At 39.7% G+C, this 16,245-nt stretch overlaps 1 protein-coding gene across 1 annotated transcript; it reads right to left on the bottom strand.

The window, feature by feature from the left end:
• Positions 1-116: 116 nt before the first annotated feature.
• LOC122868475 (twist-related protein 2-like) lies at positions 117-7,240 on the bottom strand. The gene is made up of 2 exons (XM_044180503.1): positions 6,004-7,240; positions 117-1,170 (listed from the first exon to the last, which is right to left on the bottom strand). Exon 1 carries the CDS (start codon positions 6,900-6,902, stop codon positions 6,330-6,332), a length of 573 nt encoding a protein of 190 aa, XP_044036438.1. The 5' UTR covers positions 6,903-7,240; the 3' UTR covers positions 117-1,170; positions 6,004-6,329.
• Between the last annotated feature and the right edge of the window lie 9,005 nt (positions 7,241-16,245).

The raw sequence follows: 16,245 nt of genomic DNA, 5'->3' as shown, positions 1-16,245 counted from the left end.
TTCCTGTATTATTTTATTTTAGCAAATTCACTACGGCTTCTTCTCATATCTGAATTACTATTGAATGCCGACACGTAATCCATTATTCCATTGATTATTAAAATATTACACTCATACAGCATTGAGAAAAGTTTTATTGTCCACAGGAGCTGACACAATCAAGATTATCAAAAGCAAATGCAAAACAGTACAAAAGAAACATGATCAAACAGTAATTAGACTACTTATGGTTTCAAATGAATCCTCTATACTATGGCTGGAATCACTTCATCATCACTTTGGCACATTTTACAAGAAACTTTCTGCTTTTACTTTTGCACTATTTAGTAAAAAATGCTCACAGAAAGTTTGCAAAGATATTTCTTAAAGCTGCAGGAAAAAGTACATTGATCAGATTTTCTTGCATTTTAAAATACAACTTTCTGTGTTCCTCACTAATAACTGAAGTGAAAAGAAACAGAAGTGACTGAATTGTGATCAGTGGTTTAAGACATTTTCCGATGGACATTTTTCATTAAAGCGTAGTGTAATGCATGAGCAGAGTTAAAGTAATACAGTGTGCATACACCAACTTCACAAACATACACTTTAAAACCCCCAAAATACACAGAAAGCTATCCAGTTACTACAGCACAACAAAGTAGAAGATCTCCGTCAGATTCCTCGTGCTCCTCTTTTCCCACAAGACGGGGCTTTGAGAGCCAGAGCAATTAGCTTATTAGCATTTTAGCTGTAAACATTCATTGGCTGTGACCGCCCTCAAACCATCACTGTGCCATTATCATTAGTCATCTTAATGTCTGTCTGGCAGTGAGTCATCCGATGTGAAGAGTTGGGTGGATGATGGTTATCACGGTGTTACCCAAGGCACTCGAACCAGCAGCCATTTTGTTTCATTGTCAACGCAGGCCAGCTGTTTGTTTTGTTCTTGTTTTATTCATTCAAAATGTTCAGCGCTTGACTGTCATGTCTCCTCACCAGTGTTTCAGAAACACAAAGTGAAAACTGTTAGAGTCAAGCTACAAAAATACATCTCGGTGTCATGAGTCGAGCACATGTCCAGACAAAGACAAAAAAGGGTTTTTTAAAGATCAAAAAATGGGGGGTTGTCTGGTGAGGCAGGAACAAATTTCTTCTTTGAATGAAGGGAATTTTCCATTTGTCTGTTTTCTGCAGAGACGAGAAACAAGGATGTGTTAACATCATAACACTTTTAGATAAGAAGACATTTCATACTTGTGTATCATTCTGAAGCACTGGTATACTTGTGCAAAAAAGAACTTCACTGAAAGTCTTTGAGATGTGTGTTGAGGTTATAAAATGTGTATACAAACAAACAAACACTTCTGTTTAGTGGAAAGTGGAAAAATCCCTACAGCTCCTTAACTTCTCCTCTCTTGTTTTAACAAGCAAACATTTCATCTGGAGCGTTCTCAGTTCTCCCTAATTACAGTGTGCCTTTCCGTGCCTCAATAAAGACACAGAGTGAAGAAGAAGTCCAGCAAGAAAGAGTTAGACATGTGTTTGTGGGTGTCATCCCGTCACATGACTGTCATTATGCCATAAGAGCGTGAATGTGTAAATTGACAAACAAAAGTTTTTTTTGGTCACGTAAAATAACACAAGTGCAGGGCAACCTCTATTCTGCTGTTTGCATTTGCTTTTTTGTTTTTTACACAAAAGTTATTTTTGAAACTCACATTTATCTGTCTGATTATAAAATATTTAAAGTTACAGATTTTCATGAAATCAAAACCCCATTTTTGATTCTACTTGTGGTCGGCATTTTTTCTGCAGTAGCCATTCAATGTACTTAGATTCAGGAATTACCTCTCTATATCATAGTTTTTATTGGTAGTGGCGGAGTCCGCCACTCCTGCACTGGATTCAGATTGCCTACCTAAGCACAAGAGATTCTCAGGAAACACTTGTTAAATAAAACACATTTAAAGGTGCTTCTGGAGGTTTTTAGGGAGCATTTCTTTTCATTTTATACTTCAAAAATTATTGAAACTTTTATTCTCTTTCTATTTCTGTGAATTGTATGCGCATGTAAATGTTTGACAGATCCTGATGCATTTTGGACCCAAGTTATGTGGCGTTTTGTTGCCTACGTGTCAAACCAGAAGTCATTCCTCCATGGCTCTCTATCCCTGCAGCTGTCTGAGCAAGGCCAACACATACAAATTCATGCACAAGCACATATGCATACAGCAGTCAAATGTACACACACTAATATACATGCACACACATAACCCTCCCACCTGCGCTCGGCTCACAGTTTGGCTCTCTAAAAATAAAGATGACTATCAGAAGCCGCAACTTCTGGATGAGGCTTTTAAAACGCAGATGAGCCGCAGAGGACTTTACATCTGGTCCCAGATCAGTCCGGAGTGAAAGCCAGAGGTTTTTAATATGCACAGAAGAGCATCCAACAGCTGGTCAGTGCAAACTGTAAAACACACACACACACACTCACGGACACAGCAGAGCCAGGGGTTCCGGCAGAGGAAAGAGCAGTGACAGGCATTTTGATTATAGTATAAACAGAAGGGAAAGTATTGTTTTTTCCAACTCAAACAGAACAATCATCTCATTCTGAGAGTCTCATCCTGAGCCAGACACCCACACTTCCTAAAATCATGTTCATCAAAATGCACAAAACTGTTCGCTGTGCATTCATGTCTGCGTGTGTGCATGCTACAGACTCTCAAGGAAAATATTAAAGCTTCTTCTGCACTGAAAGTACAAAACATTAGGGATTCTTGTACTTTTCATGAAGTATACTGATGGTATAAACCCAGGTCAAACCAATTATCTAGTTATTTTCTTAGTAAAAACTATGTTGAGTGGACAAAATAACAGGAACGCCTTACAATTTACTGCAATCCAATACACCGACATGAATTACAGCATCAAAAAGTATCACAAAAAGAATTTTGACACAGTCTCAACAAAAACTGAACATTGCACATTTTGATATATTGTCAAGTGTTCCAATTATTTTGTTCATACCATCTACCATAAAGGAGATGTGGATAAAGAGAAGCATGATTTTTAAGAAAACTTAAAAAGAGGCTGCAACTCTAATATTTGGACATTCTGTGGGTATTCACATTCACATTTATGAGTGATGCACTGATGTACACGTCATTTAACACATGTATACACACTGTTTTAAATCAAACCACACACACACACACGTATGATCACTCTGTCTTTGATGTTTCTCAGACTCTTTCTAACCTCATCTCTTTCCTAAACTTCATTCAGGTCAGTTTCAAGCCTTGAATTTCTAGCACTTTCTGTGGCAGCCCCTGCAGAGCTGATGATAACAGGCAGAGCAGGCAAAGTGGTAGGTAATAACTACCGCGCTGCGTTCAAGGACACACCGCTCCACGTGCAGGGGCCTTGGCATTCCATCCACATCACTGACTGGAGCCCTCGACGTCTGCTGCAGAGGCCACTGGAGGTTTAATAATAACACGGAGTGGAACACCTGCAGTGTGCACATGGCTGGCGGCTGCATGTGTGTGCGTCTGGACTGTGTAATGTATATATGTGCCTGTGTACTAGTACTTTTAATATCACTTGTGCTTCACAACATCTCTACACGGTCTCTGCACCTCGTCACATTTCAGCCCGTCACTCTCTTTTTTTCATTTAAATGCTCATCTTGGATGTTGTCATTTTATTTTGAAACACTTCCTGGCTGCCTTTTTGCAAAAATAAAACTGTAAGTCTTACAAAACAAAAACCAGGAGATGGGAGAGATACAATCACTGAAACAACATCTGCAAGTGTATTCCTGTTTACTAATCTGCAGATGTGTTGACATACACACACACACACACACACACACACACATAAACACTCACACATGCTTGTGTGCGCTGCTGCACAGGTAATTAAAGCTCACTACACACACAAATACACATCAGTGCACATGTACATGTACTGACACACACACACACACACACACACAGGCCTGTGTGCCTGACCCTAACCCTAGTACACACACCTTCCTAATACCTCACAACTGTTTCCAATCTAAAGGTTCCTGCTAGTCTGGGCCCCGGCGGGGGCCTGATTGCACGATACAAGATCCTGAGGAGAGAGGGCAAGGCTGCAGGGGAGAGAGAGAGAGAGAGATGCCTCCACTTATTTCTCTTCACTCTCCCTTTCTTTTCCCCCTTTCATGCTGTACCTGTGCAGGAATCTGGTGTCTGTTAAAATGGTTGAAAAAAAACAGACCCTGTGTGAAGTCGATCCTACAGATTCTGGAGGAAAACATTTGTCTGAAATACATCAGAGGTCTGTCAAAGCTGGAGAGTTTAGATTACGATGATGATAATGTGCACTTAGTTCATTTTAGTTAATAAAGTGAAACAACCATGGTGCTTAAAAAAGCTTTCTTTAATTCAATGCTCAACCTTTAATTATGTTTTATCGAAGTTATTGTATTAATTGTGTTATTTTTGATGTTTTTTAATGTGGCCATGACTTCAACTTTAACCTGAGGACTTTACAGAAGAGTTCTTCCTGTTGATCAAAGTGTTTGGGATACACAGAGTTTATTCCTGATGTGTTTGCGAGGACTAAAAAGTTTGTATACATGTGGGCAGAGAGGTTTGTTCATATACTGGAACTATACTGTTCATATTTCTTTTATTTCTTTTTACTAATATTTTGATACTTTGTTATCTGATTTTAAAATTATTATTTGCAATATATCTCATTTGTTCTCATCACTTTTTAATTTTTATAATTTCATGTGAAGCATTTTGTATTGCAGTCTTACATTAAATATTCTATACAAGCTGTATATTATGTGTCAGTTAAATTTGTTTGGATCTGATTTTTAGTTTAGTTTTTGGGTTTTTTTTAATTACTTTTATTTAACAGGAAAGGTATCTTGACATTGACATCTGTTTTGCAGGAGTCCCACCCAAAATGTCAGATTAGTTATGTACTTTATGTTATCTGAGCTACGAAACATTTATCAACTAAATCAGTTTTATGTAACAAACAACTAAATATCAGCCAATAATTAACAGCATATTACACTTTCCCAATTCCAAAAATAATAATAAAATATGTTTAGCAGTTATAGTGATCAGTGATTTTTTTTATGTAACTGCTGAAGATAATGGATTCAGTACAAGCTTGATCAAAACATATTCATGTTAAAACATCAGAATTGGATATTTAATTTGTAGGTGAGATGATCTTTTCCAACATATTATCATATACCTTGGAGAACATTTTTTTGTATATTTGCATAAAAATTCAAAGTTTCAAAAAATAAAAATACATAAAGTTCATGGTAAATTTACACACCAGAATGCAAAGTTAAACAAACTTGTTTGTTGTAAATTTAAAACCTAATAAGTCCTGTATGTAAACAGAGTCCCACTCAGCACGTGTTGATGTGTGGTAATCACACACATTTTAACTGTTCTACAATTCTACTGAGATTTTATTAGTCATTTCTGAATACATCATACGTTATAAATGTGCAACAACTTTTCTTTAAATTCTTTAGCCTGAACACGTCTGTGATTGAGTCTTCCAAAGAAAGCCTTTTCATAATATGCTGCATGTCTCACAATGTTTCATAAAATAAAAGTTTAGAACATGTTATCTTTGCTTTTTTTTTAACAGGACACTTTAAGAGATCTTTTAATAAGTGACCAGCACATTTGTAGATGTTTTTTTCCGGCCTATATATTTTGTTTGTGAAGTGCATTTGCGGGTATTTATTTGTTGAGCTGAAAGGCTACAAATAATGTACTGACACACTCTTCAGACTATTTTGAACATGGAAAGAAATACCAAGACACATTAAACATGTATATCCATGTCCATGTGCCGATGACATGGTGAGTACAGAAGTGTGTGTACACACGTGCATGTTTGTGTTTGTAGGATTTCAGCATGTGTTTGTGCATGTATTTGTGCACAACTACTGTGCAAGTGTGTGTTTGTATATTTTGTCCATACCTGAGGGGCTGCAGCGGAGCGTCTTGTTGCACTGGACTAAACTGTAGGACAGACAAGGGAGAGCAGTGGAAGAGAAAACAATGGAGGGGAACAGGGTGAACTGAGAGAGGTTTTAGTTGCAAAGATCCAACTGGTAGAGTGAATCATTATGGAGCACATAGATCGAGCAGGAATGTGTGCAAAGGTTTGAGATGAAAAGGTTAAGATCAGACTGAAAGGGCAGAATTCAGAGGTTCAGAGGTCAGGAAATGGGTGCAAACACAGACAGAGGTGGTGGGGTGAAGATGTGGACATGAGAGGGTTTAGGAGAGAAGTTCGATGGGATCCTAGTGGCTGGTGGACATGGCCCAAGCCCCCTCCATCCTCCAGACGGAGAAGGCGTAGCTCAGTCTTTCGTGGGCCAGGTAGTTGCAGCTGGCCAGCTTGGCGTCCATCTCGTCGCTCTGCAGCACCTGGTAGAGGAAGTCGATGTAGCGTGAAGCCAGCTTCAGGATCTGGATCTTGCTCAGCTTGTCTGAAGGTAGCGTGGGGATGATCTTGCGTAGAGAGGCGAAAGCGTCGTTCAGGGACTGAGTGCGTTGACGCTCCCGTACGTTAGCGATGACGCGCTGAGAGTGGAGGTCCTCGAAGGGCTGGTCAAGCCGGGGGCCCAGCGACGTGGGGGCCAATGACACGACTGTCGAAGGGCTTTTCTTGGGCCTCTTCGGCCCAGACGGCAGCAGGCTGTTGGGGCTGCCGGTGCTGCTCTCCTCTGCCTGACCGAGGCTGTCCTTCTTGGGGTAAGGGGAGCGTTTTCGATTTCCTTGTTGGTGGGTCTTCTTTGATCCTCTTTCCAGTTCCTCTTCACTGGCCCCCAGACCTCCTTCAGGGGAGTTGGTGCAGGACACCTCTTCTCTCATTGTACTGTCCACCAACAACCTTTCAACCTTCACTGCAAAGACAGGACGCTGTGATGCTCTTTTTTTAAACAACAACAAACCTGAACCTGACAAGCTTGTGTAACAAAAGTCTTCTCTTTCGTCAAAGAAAGTTACGGCTTCTGAAGCTCCATCGGCTTGGACGTCGCTCTGGCGGTCCTGTTTCCTGGTTACCTTGTTAAATTTCTCACTTTCACATTCCCCTCTCAACCTGGCAGACAGAACAACAACAAACCATCTGACAGGCAGGTCCACCTCCGCCTCTTTTATACCCAAATGCTAACCCGGGGCCTGCGGGCAGTTCTCTTTGGCTCAGCGGACTTCCAGAGGGCGTGGTTCGGCCTGAGCCAGGCAGAGAAGCAGGAAGTGTGCGTTAGCTGGGCGGGCGATAGAGGAAGGGGGTAAGTGGCCCTCTCAGCCAATAAGAAGTGCTGTGTCTAATGTTGCAGAGATGTCTGAGGCTTTATGGGTTCCAGATTTGGGCTGGAGCGTCATTCTGCATGCACCCTTGTGTCTGCATTCTGTTTCATTAACTCATTATTAGGAGAGAAATCAATCTTTTATTTCTGACAGTAATCAGTGTAAACTTTAATACTGAATACTTATTATATTGTATTTTTATGAACACACATTCTTAAAATCTTTTTTCTACAACAAATGTGCAACATCATAAATCATGTGCGTTGATGTAGTGCTCATTTTGTCCTTTAACATGAGAACAAGTGCGAGTTCACACTAGTCTGACATGGTTTTTATCATGCTGATAACATGGCACTATAAAAATAAATCTGTTAAACCACGGGTCACAACGTGGACCGAGTCATTGAAAATACTGCAGATTAATAGACTGAAGGAGGATTTATAGGTTAAACAATGCACTTTATGGGGTGGAATTTATGTTTATAAATGGCACAAATTATAAATTTTGCCATATCAGACCGTAAAGTCCTGCAAACCAAAAAAAGGATTTTTCAAAAATCTGTTTGTCCGCAGCAGCTTTAAGTAGATCTAAGAGAAAATGTGAGGTTGTGCAAGCACACATCCTGGAAAGAATTTCACAAGGTTAGCTTTTTCCTGACATACGATTGTCTCTGCAAACACTGATGTACACTGAACTGCTAAAACGTCTTAAGACATCCGTTATCTAACACTTAACCAGTGCTTGGTTTAGAAAAGGTCTTAGTGAATAAACACCTCTAACATCACTGCTGACGTCAGCTGTCCCAGTCATCTATGTTGGGTCGGGAAGGGAGCACAGACAGGACCCTAAATAACCCCCTGACCTCAGTGGCCCAGTGACCTCAGTCTACAGAGGTGAGAGAGCACCTAATTGTGCCATCCACGGCCTCAGGGCAGAGCCGACACATGTTCCACCTCCACACAGCGAACCCATCTGGGTCTGCAGCCACTTAAAGACATTTTCTACACGTTGGCAGTCATGACATAGCAGACAGGTCTATTTAAGAAAATGACAATGTTCAATTTGTGTTCAGACACCAAGGTAGAACAACCCACAATTTGAACAAATGACTAAATCTTGCATAAATCTACCTTGGAATCCAAATCAGTTTCCCAACATTGTGTTTGTTTGTACCTTCATGCGTCATGACTTGAGTGACTCATATGTGAGAAGTCTTGTGGGGAGTTTTCCGCTGCTCTAAGCTGCAGAAATTTGGTACTTTTTGATGACAGCATGCCTAATGGTAGCCTTTACATTTCAACACCTTTTTTGTTTTACAAGAGTAGTGGCATCTTTCATGTTTTGCAGAGACAAGATGTTCAGAAACTTGTATTTTTTACTAACAAAAGTTTCTTGGGTTGTAAGTAAACCTCATATCATTCTTGACACGCTGCTTGACAGCTTCTAGCCGACAATTTGGGTGTGATTGCCATGGCATTAGAAGGAGCGTATATGCAGAGAGCAGTTCAGAAGATTTTTGATGAGCCCCGTGATTGCACTGGTTTACATTTCATTCAGAGAGGGACGCTGAACGGAAAGTAGCTCGATCCCAGTTGGGTTCAATCAACTTGGAAGAAAAAAAACCAACTCATCTGGCCATCAAAGCAAGGCCATGGACAGAGACAGTGAATTATATGAGGTTGTATTTACATAACAGGCTAAGTCAACTCCAGGATTAACTGGTATTAGAATTGGGGCTTATTGAGAGCTCTGGTGGAGACAGTGGAGGGACAGGAAAGTCATTGTTGCTGAGGCTAATCTTGGGAGCTGCCGCTTACCTTTAGCGAAAGCGTGGCTTCGTGCCACGATCATGGAAAAAATGAGCTAACGAAGCGAGTAGGCCTACAGGAATGTCGTGGCGCATAGAAGAACAGAAGGGGAGAGAAAAGAGAGAGAGAGAATGGAGAAGAATAAGAAAAGGGGAAAAAGAAAAGGAGAAGAAAGGAGAGGGAGAAGGGGGAAAAAAGTGAGGCTGTCCAAACAGAACCAGATGCAGGAGTGTGGAGGCTCGTTTGATCTCTGTCCTCATAGGCTGATTGATGTTGCACATTTCATTTCCTTGTCAGAGTCTTGACATAATGTTTCACTAAACACTCAGGCGCTGCTCTCCTTCGTTTTATTTCCATGGGGGTCATAATTAACCCTTTCTGGAGCTGAAAATAGATCATACACATATCATTATATATTAATATAAATTGGCTTACACACACACAGGTGGGGGGTGGGGGTGGGGGGTGCTTGGATATCAAAAAAGTCCAATGTATTATCTGTTTCTGTCTCTTCAACATATGGTTTGGTCCTGAATGAAATACTGCACTGAAGAGCAGCCATGTTGAAACCTTTGAAGTTCTCCAGGAAAAAAAGGAAAACAGTTTCTTTAAGTTCGTAATGCAGTCAATTCAATTACTGTCATACACCGAAAGGCCAAAGCGCTGCGGTGACGTACTCAGCTGGTAGGCGCGCTGCAGTGTGACCGATCCGAAATGATGTGTTTGGAAATTCACACTGGCTTGACAAAAGGAACTAATCATTAAATTCCTCCTCACCTTCACCCCGGGAATTTCTTCACCCTCCTGGCTGCTGTTATTGATGTTTGCACACAGCACACTACACCCCCTCAATACTCCTTCCACGGCTACATCCCTCCCGAGGAGCCTATAGTGGCACAAAGGCAGACATCTGGGACCCATTTCCCCCCCTGGAGAAGCCCTTCCTGTGGGGTATCCACTTAGAGGGGTTCGGGTGGGGGTGGGAGTAGGGGGTGTGGCGGCTGAAGGGGTGAAGGGTGAAGGTGCATGGAAGACTATGTGGGGGATGGTGGTGATGGGACTGGATGGGGTGAAGTGGGGGGCTCTTTCAAACTAATAATGAGGACAAGAGGTGTGGATGATAAGCAAATCTAATGCAAACTGTGGAAGGGTGTAGATTTTGAGGTTAAAGGCTCAAAGTTTGACCATCAGTGAACACAGAATCGAGTCTTCACCAGCCTTTTCTAGTTGATGAGCAGATGAATTAAAGGAATAGTCTGACATATTGGGAAATATGCTTATTCACTATTTTCGCTGAGAGCTAGATGAGAGATGATTGATACCAGTCTCATCTCTGTCCGTTAAATATGAAGCTGGAGCCAGTAGCTGGTTAGCTTAGCTTAAAAACTGGAATCTTCTCATCTAACTCTCGACAAGAAAGCGAATAATCGTATTTCCCAGAATGTCAAACTATTCCATTAAGTATTCATTTGTAAAGAGATTACATACAAAACTGAGTTTGTGAGAATGTGCCAACAAAGGCAACACAGAAACCTGTTTATAGAAATTATAACTTATAAGATATTCTAATATATATGACTAATAAGCCAACATGGACAAGAGGTCCTTAATGGCCCTGAAAACCAGTTTTCTAAATCAGCTTCTCACTATGAATGATGGGCTCTCACGTATACACAAAATGTTCTGACAAAGTTGCAGCAGTTTTGTTTGAGAGATTTCTGCCTGCGCTGTTTTTGTCTGTGCTCCTCTGTGCTCATATGGAAGAAGGTGATATATCTGTGCACTATTCACAGTATTTGAATCAAAACAAAAACATTTGTTTGTGCTCGTGTTGCCACTAGGCCACTGTATATTAAATCAGATCTGCTAGTTTTTAAATAAATAATAACTGATTGTTTTTTTACAAATGTTAACTTTGATTGTTGCTTGTTCAGTCATAAATATCTAATGCTAAAACATACTTATGATTTAAAACCAAGTTTTCCGGGTTCTATAACAACTGGCAACCTCCATCTGCTGATGAAGATCTTGTGACATGACTGAAAGCTCTGGAATAGCAACTAAATGGACCTTGAGGTGAGAATGTTTTGTCAGATGTTTATAGATACCTTTAACATATGTGTTTTTCAAATGTAAAAGTGCAACACTTCCCTCCCCCGCTGCATGCAAGCCTGTATTATTCTTGTTTAGCTGTGACTTATCTTCTCGTATTAGACCGTAATTTATCATAATATTTAGTGCTCAAGCTTCCTTCAAATGTCCCTGCTTTCATGTGCAATTTAGCCAATATCCTGCTCTGGCTCTGATTACAGTGTTTAAGTGCTGGGGTTCGTCCATGGCACATTACAAACAGTCCCAGTGGAGCTCACAGCTGAGCTGGGGATACGGCATGCTGGGCTGGTGTACACTGAGCAGCAGTGTACAGCTTATTCTGGGACATCCAGGGAAGAAGCAGTGCATGATGGTTACGAGCAGACATCCACTGTGTGTAGCTGAGACAAATTTACAAGTACAACTTTCTAATAAGGCACTCTTTTTAAGTTGTAATGGCTTTATATATATATATATATATATATATATAATGTGAAAAATAATTTACGAATGCTTTATAGATCAGTTATAATCCATTAATAATAACTCCAGGTTGTGAAAAGCCATTTCCCTTTGGTAATAATGTAGTTCTAAATGTCAGTAATCATTTATAAATGCCTAATGAGTTATTAATAAATTTTAAGATTTTGGTCCAAATCCTCCTGCAGCCCTTTCCCAGAAGGTAGGTGGTCATATGGTCCAATCAGTCACACGTGGCAACCCAAACGTTTTTATTATTAATGGATTAAAACTTTTCTATAAGGCATTAACTGTTAATAAAGCCATTAGTTACAACATATAAAGCCTTTATAAAGGTTGCCTTATTAAAAAATGGTATCCAAGTTTCAGAAACAAACGACGTACATTAAACATACAATTGAAAACAAGCTCTAAATGTCATATAAAACTTTTTCAAACTTTCCCAAGTTCGACACTAGATGTGTGTGTGTGCTTGTGCACGTGTGTGAGTGTGAAAGGTTGCTTAAAGGTTGCATCATATCATGTCCATATGTGCAAGCAGCAGGTCATATGATCTCTGCATGTATGTGATAATGTGATACAGGTGCAACACAAAAGCAGAACAGTTGGACATTAACTTCTATGTGGATTAAAAGGATTTAGATCGTTACATTTCTATCAAAATCATTACTATACATGACAAAAAGAAGAAAACACTGCTTATTTCAATTAAAGTCCATGATGCTGATTCCAATCAACTAGGCAGAAAGACGCTGACGTGATCGAGAACTATATATAGCAAATCATCACATGAAAGTCATTTTCACTGCTGAGTCAGCTAATCAGATTCAATGTGTTAGGTTCACTTTCGTTGTAAACACTAATAAGACTCTCTGCGAGTCAGCAGATCAGAGCTGACCATGTGGCCACTCGGGTTGGAAAATCCTGTTTCAGCGTGAACTTCAGAAGTGAGCTTATCAAGCCACAAGACTGCTGCTTACAGGGGAGCATTTGATTTGTTACAAAACTTGTGCACCTGAACGCTGACAACAAAAAAGAGGTAAGGTGATGATGCCCAAAAACAATATAAAACCTGTATATTTACACCAATGCAATAAAGTCCATGGATACAAAGGAAATCAAACCCACCATCAGGTGAAATGTAGATCAGATCCTCTCCCTGTGCAAATGTTCCTTTGATATATACATACATTAGATATATATATATTAGGTACAACGTGTTTGTTACTCAGTCTCTGCTGAAGTATCTTGATATTGTAAAGGCAACAGAACACCTTTTTGACTTTTTACAAACACGGTTTCTTGTTAGAAAACCAAAAATCCCACACCACAAATCGATTTGAACATAATTTCTTCAGACAAGGAGCCTGTCAGGGAGTCAAACACTGCTGTCTCCAAGCTCACACTTCAAATTCTGGTTACTGGAAGCAGTGTCAACGTGGGATCTCTGCGGATTTAGGCACTATCACGCATCCACTCCTTTCAAACTTACAGTGAAGTCTGCAAGGTAGAGAGGAATGCTGCGTTTCTACAACAGAGCTATTGCATTAGAAACATCAACAGAGCCAGCTTCAAAGGGGTGCGCCTTCACATTGAATCAATCCTCACTTCCATTAGATTAGATGAATTCACCAAAGTTACATTGCGCTAACGTTTCTTTATGGTTTCTCAAATCCCTCGTTCTGGTTCTGGTTCCCCCTGTGAAGCCACTTCAAACAGCCTCTGCCATGGCATATCCCTTTGTGCTCTAAAACAGCAAATATGTGTCTCTCTAAAATGTTTCAGATGCGAGCTTGCAGTGGTCCCAGAGGCACAGACAGCATCGCACACAGAAACACAAGAGTCAGAGGAGGAAAAAACAATAGCTGAGTGTAAAGGTAGGGCCTCTACTGTTAAAAGGCAGGTCTGGAGGGAGAGTTTGACTGACTGGAGGGTGATGGGAGAAGATGATGAAGATAGACAAATACAGAGATAGAAAAGCGGAAAAGAAAGGAAAGGAAAAAGCAGATAGTGTGGGAGAAATCCTGCAGCAGTAAATCAGTGTGGACGGGAGGGGAGGGGGGCTGCAAAGGTCTAGAAACATATGTTTCAGTTTGTAAATAAAACAGTAAATTGCTATGGATATTGCTTAAATATCTGTGGGCTTTGTACCACGCTTTGCGGAAGTTCCTCGGAAATCATTCTGGGACTGCCTTCTTAAAATGCCAAAGCGGCTTCTTAATGTCAAAGAGGCCATCTGGTTCTCGACCAATTCAAGATGTTTGCTTTTCATTTACTGTTTTTTTTTCTTCCTGATGCTTCTTTTTTTAGATCAAATGCTTCACTTTTTGTATTATTAAAACCAATGTTCATATTTCACAATGAAACTGTTAGCCAGCACGCATCACAGACATAAGTCAAAGCTGTGAATCCCTGTTCCCCTTTTACTGGTGGGAAGTAATTTTATATAAGTACAATTTTGAGGTACTTGTATTTTACTTGAGTATTTCCATTTTAGGCTACTTTGTATCTCTACCACCACTACATCTCAGAGGGAAATATGAAACCTTTTACGCCGCTACAGTTATTGGACAAATGTAGTTACTGGTTACTTTGAAGATCAACATTTTACATATGAAACATATGATCAACCCATTGAATAAGAGGCATTGTTAGAGATTAAATTACCCAGTAGTATATAAAGTAGTTCAAATTTGCTTCACATCAACCAACATTAAAATGCTGCTTATGCATCAGTAATAATAACCCAGTACTATCATATAAATGAGCCCTTCTGCTGCTAAGAAGTACTTTTCCTTTTTATATTTTTAGTACATTTTGTTGCTTGCACTTCCACTGAAGCAACATGAGTGCAGGACTTTCTCTTTTAATGAATATTTCTATAGTGTGATATTGCTACATCTACTTAAGTAAAAGATCTTAATACTTCTTCTACCACTGCCTTTGATAAACCGATGATAAACAGCAAATACCAACACAGAGAACGTTGACAGCAGTGGTGGAGGAAGTATTCAAATTCCTGACTAAGAAAAAGTAGCAATACATTTGCTTTGGTCAGTATAAAAAGTCTGCATTCAAAAAGTAAAAGTACAGAAGTATTAGCAATAAAGCAGAAAGCATCAAAAGTAAAAGTGTCAGTGTTGTAATATTATATATTGGATTATTTATGTATTAATATGTAAGCAGTACTTTAATGTTGCAGTTGCTCAAGACTGAGCTACGTCATACACTGTTGGGTAGTTTAATCTATAACAACACATCATATCTTGAAAACAGAACATATGTTTTGTATGTAAAATATGAATCTGAAAAGTAACTAGGAGCTAAATCTGGCAACATTTCCATCTGAGATGTGATGGAATAAAAGTATAAAGTAGCATAAAATACAAATAATAAAGTAAAGTACAAGTACCTTAAAATTGTACTTAAGTACAGTGCTTGAATAAATGTACTTTCTACCACTGGATGACAGATGTGATAAACATGTGACCCTGAACAAAGAGAAATCTGCTGTAACTACTGATTTTAATGTGCCGGAGAGTGCAAGTACACATGTCTGAGAGTGGACAGGTGGATGCTCATAAAGTTATGGTATGTTTGTGTCCTCAGATACTTGAATTCTGACATCATCAGCTGAAAAGGTGTGCATGTGTGCAATGCAACAGAATAATTTCCCCTGTAGGTTGTTTGTTATAGATTTTGATTAAACTTGTAGTTGCTCTTTAGTATCTAATTGTACACGGTGTTCAGGATAGTTGTGTTATTTGAATGTATTTGAATGTAGAAACTATTGTTTCCAGTCTCACCGCACTCTGCCAGACTGCCAGTCAACACTTGAGACAACTTCCTTTCTTGATTTGGGTAGAAAGGAGTCCCATAATTGGATAAAACTAGACCCCTCCCTCTCTTTACATACCACACAAACACACACACACACACACGTTTTACAGGCTGGTGTATAAACTTAATAGGACGCATTTGGTTCCAAAGCCCCCAGCTTGCTCAGTGGAAAGTGAGCCGGATTGTTTTTCAGTTTCTTAATGTTGAAGTTTATAACGGCCAGATAAAAAATGTTGCCATGGTGATTTAACCACAACATCGCAATTACCTTGATGCAATGAGACTCTGGGGGCTTACAAACAAACCAGTGTAATGCAATTAAGATATAAGTACCACCAAAAATGTCCTTAAAACACAGAGGAAGGATGCAGGAAAGCAACAAAGAGAGTGAAATAATGATAGTGGCTTCGTAAGGATCAAAGTTACTGATACTTCTAGTAAATAATGAAACACTGTGCCAGATTCACTTTCCTTTATACTTCACATAGTAGGAGTTTTTTTTCCTTAACAGCTGCAGGATGGATTCAAGAGACACATTTTTCCACCAGATATTGTCCTGTAACTGAATAGCTTAATGAGTTATAATGCACCAAACACTGATAGCGCGGTAATAATTCAGTCACATATTTTTCAAATCAACTTCAAAGTCTTTCTATCAGGCTGGCTGCTTTAACAAAATCATACA

This window comes from Siniperca chuatsi, linkage group LG2 (assembly GCF_020085105.1).
Source record: "Siniperca chuatsi isolate FFG_IHB_CAS linkage group LG2, ASM2008510v1, whole genome shotgun sequence".
Classification (NCBI taxonomy): Eukaryota; Metazoa; Chordata; class Actinopteri; order Centrarchiformes; family Sinipercidae; genus Siniperca; species Siniperca chuatsi.
The sequence above is the reverse complement of the archived record's forward strand: the minus strand, read 5'-3'. Positions and strand labels throughout refer to the sequence as shown.

Coding starts and splice junctions, on each gene's coding strand:
- LOC122868475 (XM_044180503.1), bottom strand. CDS start 6,902: ATGAGAGAAGAGGTGTCCTGCACCAACTCCCCTGAAGGAGGTCTGGGG.